The 4,944-nt window shown below is 35.6% G+C and overlaps 1 protein-coding gene across 1 annotated transcript; it reads left to right on the forward strand.

Moving 5' to 3' along the window:
- On the forward strand, positions 1 to 4,047 carry LOC128228506 (N-terminal Xaa-Pro-Lys N-methyltransferase 1-like). The gene is made up of 2 exons (XM_052939852.1): positions 1 to 266; positions 3,019 to 4,047. The coding sequence occupies exons 1-2, from the start codon at positions 87 to 89 to the stop codon at positions 3,529 to 3,531; spliced, it is 693 nt and encodes a 230-aa protein (XP_052795812.1). The 5' UTR covers positions 1 to 86; the 3' UTR covers positions 3,532 to 4,047.
- Positions 4,048 to 4,944: the final 897 nt, after the last annotated feature.

Consider the following 4,944-nt stretch of genomic DNA (forward strand, 5'->3'; position numbering starts at 1 on the left):
TTCTCCATGCCCTACAAAAATCGTTAGGGACAATATTTCTGAATTGTTCACTAGGGTTTATTGTTGTTTATTTACTATTTTGCAAAATGGCAGACGGATCTGATAGCGACGAGCCTTGGCCTGATGATGAACAGAAGTTTTACGATGATGGCAAAGAATATTGGTCGTCGATTAATCCATCCGTGGACGGCATGCTTGGTGGATTTGAGAAAATATCTCCAACTGATATCAATGGATCTAAAGCATTCTTACGTCCATTTTTGAAGGTATATCTATGTAAAACTCAATACAATACATTATAAAATAATATTGTAGGTAATATGTTCTCAGGGTCCTCAATAAGTTTCGGTTAAACCGTCTCAAATGGTGAAGTAACCGACCAGCTTCTACTTATTCTACTGAAAATTCATTTAGTTTTCCAAATCTGAACCGGCCCTATTGCCATTTGAACCGTCCATTTTGGCCGGCAGCCGGTTCTTATTGAGAACACTGTGTTCTCCTTTACAACCTTCCAGTTTTAAAGTGAGTTTTGGACTGGAAATCTGTTGAAGGCTTTAAATCTGCCAGTCATGCCACAGGCATCTGGATCATTGTTTGTCACTTAAATGTTGTTTAAAACCATTTTGGGTACTTACAATGAGATTAACAACACATCTGAAGATATTTAGTGTCTTTCATATACAAAAAAGAAACGAGGTATGTAACTCAAACTTACCCGATTTCACGGTAGAGTCCAGTTTTATGCAAATTTCTCAACCAACATAAAAACAATCCATTTTTAAATAAGTGACATGGAAAGAAGAGTCAATTACCTTTAAAATGGTGTGCGATATGTTGGTATATCTATAATGTCTTTAGACAAACAAGCATAATTCAATGTCCAATTCTCGTGTTTTCAAATCTTCAATTTTCCCCGTGTAAACAGTACTAATGACAGTCCTATTGAAGTTAATTTATGCTTCAGTGTACAGATGAATTAATTCCATTCCTTAATATCACCATAAGACTAACACCACAGTTTAAGATACAACCGTATCAGTCTTCAAATTAAATCCTCTTTAAATTTTGTAGACAGCCTGCCATTTTACCGACAAGCGCCCAGATGATGTCATTGACATGTACATTTAACATCTTTGTACCGGCTTGAATGTGAGCCACACAAGCTTGGATGGGTCAAATACTCTTCTTTGGAGGTTGATCAGAAACATCTGAGCACTGTCGGGAAAATGGCAGCCTCAAACAAAATTTTAAAGTGGATTTAATTTGAAGACTGATACGGTTGTTTCTTAAACCGTGGTGTTAGTCTTATGGTGATATTAAGAAATGGAATTAATTTATCTGTACACTGAAACATAAAATAACTTCAAATGGACTGTCATTAGTACTGTTTACAGGGGGAAAATTGAAGATTTGAATTTGCTGTACTCTTTCCGACTAAAGAAAAACACGAGAATTGGACATTGAATTATGCTTGTTTGTCTAAAGACATTATAGATATACCAACATATCGCACACCATTTTAAAGGTAATTGACTCTTCTTTCCATGTCACTTATTTAAAAATGGATTGTTTTTATGTTGGTTGAGAAATTTGCATAAAACTGGACTCTACCGTGAAATTGGGTAAGTTTGAGTTACATACCTTGTTTCTTTTTTGTATATGAAAGACACTAAATATCTTCAGATGTGTTGTTTATCTCATTGTATGTACCCAAAATGGTTTTAAACAACATGTAAGTGACAAACAATGATGCAGATGCCTGTGAGTCATGCCAATTGGTGGCTTCTCATCCATTGCCCAAACTTGCCCTTGGTTTTACTGCTACAGATACATACGATTTTACTGGTGTGACTTATTTTGGATTTATTGATTACCGGTGTATTTTTGGGGGTTAATTCATTGAAATTGATGTTAGGTTAAATGCATCCTTTAAATTTCACTCAAATGGCACATGCCCATGTATGCACAGATGTGTGTCATATGATGTTATCAACATGACAAACTCCTACTGTCAAAATTAGTATTGTGAAATATTCTAGATTTATTCATTGATTGCATCAATTGTAACATTTATGAATAGAAAATGTTAGAAAAATATATTTCTGATTCTTATGCACCAGTCCATTTTGTAACCACGCACCCCCCCACCCCCAGGTCCTAGGACATACCCGCCTTCCAGATGGCCCTGCAGTGCCAGGTGAACGCGCGGTGGTTTTGTCTTCACATCAAAAATAGCGGGGAATGGGCCTTCCGTAGGGTGCGGGGCATTTGGCAGGGATTTTACCAGCAGTTAGTATGCGCAAAGTGGGGATTTTATTTGGGCTTGCCTGAAACGAAAATCAAAGTTCGAACTATTTCCACTGACTTGGGGGGAGAGGGGTACAATTGACTGCCACTGGTGCATTATTTACCCACTTCACAATAATCTGTCTGGCAATCCAATTGGTGGAGACATGAGCATTAATGATTGCGGCCTTAAAAACACTGTGATTCGGATACCTGACCCTACTGTTTTTATAATACGTTGGTAATTTTTACAAAAAAAAGTGTGGGTTTTAATATGCTGTTTGAAAACCTTTAAAGCTTTATACAAAAATGTTTGTTTTATGCCCATCTTTAATAAGGAAAAAAAATCTTACATATATATTCTAATTAATAAAAAAAACCTCATATGTTTGTTAAATGTCTAAATTGATTAGAAATATTCTTCAAATAAATAACCATCGCATAACCATTTATAATGACTTTTTCTGCACAATTTGAATATCCACGCCAAATTTCCTGTACGGGGCATTAAAGATACACAAAAAATTTAATCCACCTCCTGGCAGGTATGAATGTCCGCTGGATTAAAAAAAGTAACAATGTAGAATATGCCTGCCCAAACAAAAGGCCCGCACCAGAATGATTACTGATGCTATATTTGAAAACTGCCCAACTTAAGATTAAAATGCCTTCAGTGAAAATGTTGTACATGTATATGTATATTTTTGAAAGCTTTAAGGTTTGATTTTTCAGGTTGGTAAGGGAAACACTAACAACCATAGAGCCCTTGACTGCGGATCAGGTATCGGGCGAATCACAAAACGGCTTCTTCTCCCTATGTTTGACCAAGTGGATATGGTGGAGCAGTGTCAGAAATTTCTAGACTCCGCAAGAACATTCATAGGGCAGGAATCATCTAGAGTTGAGAACCTGTTTTGTTGTGGTTTGCAAGACTTCACTCCAGAAGAGGGACGTTATGATGTCATATGGAGTCAGTGGGTATTGGGACATCTCACAGACGAACATCTTGTGTCATTCTTTAAAAGGTGTAAACAAGGTTTAGCACCAAATGGGGTGTTTATAGTAAAAGAAAATGTGAGTGGTAGCGATGATACTCAGTTTGATGATGTGGACAGTAGTTTTACAAGGTCAAAAGATAGTTATGTAAGAGCAATGATGAAAGCAGGATTAACTATAGTAAAGGAAGAAAAGCAGAGAGGTTTTCCCAAAGATTTGTATTCTGTGTACATGTTTGGGCTTCGCTGACATAATGCTGTTCTTTAGGTTTTTGAATAATTTTGTAAAGTTGTGTGACTTAATTAATGTGTTTTATTCACCAGAATGGTATAATGCCTACTAATTGTATGAGTGACAGTGACATTTAACTTGTTTTGTTCTATTGAGATATGTTTTTTTTTGCATTGATAAAACTTAAAACTGAAAATGTTTTAGATTATTTATCTAGATAACTCGCGCAGCTAACTTAAACCATTGTTATAAATGCTTTTGTTTGTAGTTTAAAGGGTCAAATTGAATAACCTTTAGTCAATATATTTTAATATTTTATTTTTAAAGAAAACAGTATACATTTACATGAACATTATGTATTTCTTTAAAAAAAGGTCATTTCACTCAAATTTAAAGCATCATCATGTTTTTAAAGGGAAATGTCAAGGTTGTTAACATTTTTAAGTAATGCAATGTCAAGAAGTATTGATATCATCCACGACTTCAGTAAACACTGAGATAAATTGTCTCTAACATGTCTGTAATAAATTATGTACATCATAAATAACATGCATAACTTGTTAAATTATATGATGTATCACAAGGCGTTATTTAAGGAATACTTATTTTATAAGGCTTGAAGCATTATTTATACAAATTTAAACAGTTTCCGAAAATGTGCCAGCTCTGTTTTGGCAAGATCAGTGCAAGTTTTTGTTTCTTGTAAAATTTCCATAGATTTTCTCTATACAGTCCGCTGGAAGCAACTCTTCTTCGTTCTAGATTATTAGGCGGTTGTTGTGTCCCCTTATTAATTTATATGTTCGTCGTGTATTCAAGTTTCTAGAGGGTGATAACTAAGTTAACATTTTCTACTGAATTCAAACCAATCAAACTTTACTTATAATTTATAAATGGGCAAGGGTTTTAGAATGTAAAACAATACAATCTAAAAACAATATTAAAAATGTATATATATGTACATGTATCGATATGGTAACAGTCGTACCAACACGATATCGTACCACTACAAAGTCGTGCCATATACGGATATTTTTCTTATTTGAATTTACTTATACTTGCACACGCAAGGCCCATTCATATTAGGTTTATGGAGCATAGTGCACAGACAGGATGTAACCATGGTTAGAGCTACACTGGTTCTTCTACGTGCACCATTGCACAGCTTTGTCACACGGCACTCTCATCTTGTGCCCCGATTAGTATGTATTTAGTGTTGCGGCGGGGAATCAAATCTGTGAACCCTACATTCACAGTAGTGTGTAACCACGGATACGCCACTAAGGAGTGTGTATAAACTTATTTTTACTCGCACTCGGGCCTTGCCCATTAGGCGAGTGCTCCGATAAGACTGTTATTCATTTTAGGTTTCCGGAGCATAACGCTTCCCAAGATCTTTAACGTACACCAGTGAATGGCACTGTCACACGG

This window comes from Mya arenaria, chromosome 3 (genome assembly GCF_026914265.1).
Source record: "Mya arenaria isolate MELC-2E11 chromosome 3, ASM2691426v1".
Taxonomy (NCBI): Eukaryota; Metazoa; Mollusca; class Bivalvia; order Myida; family Myidae; genus Mya; species Mya arenaria.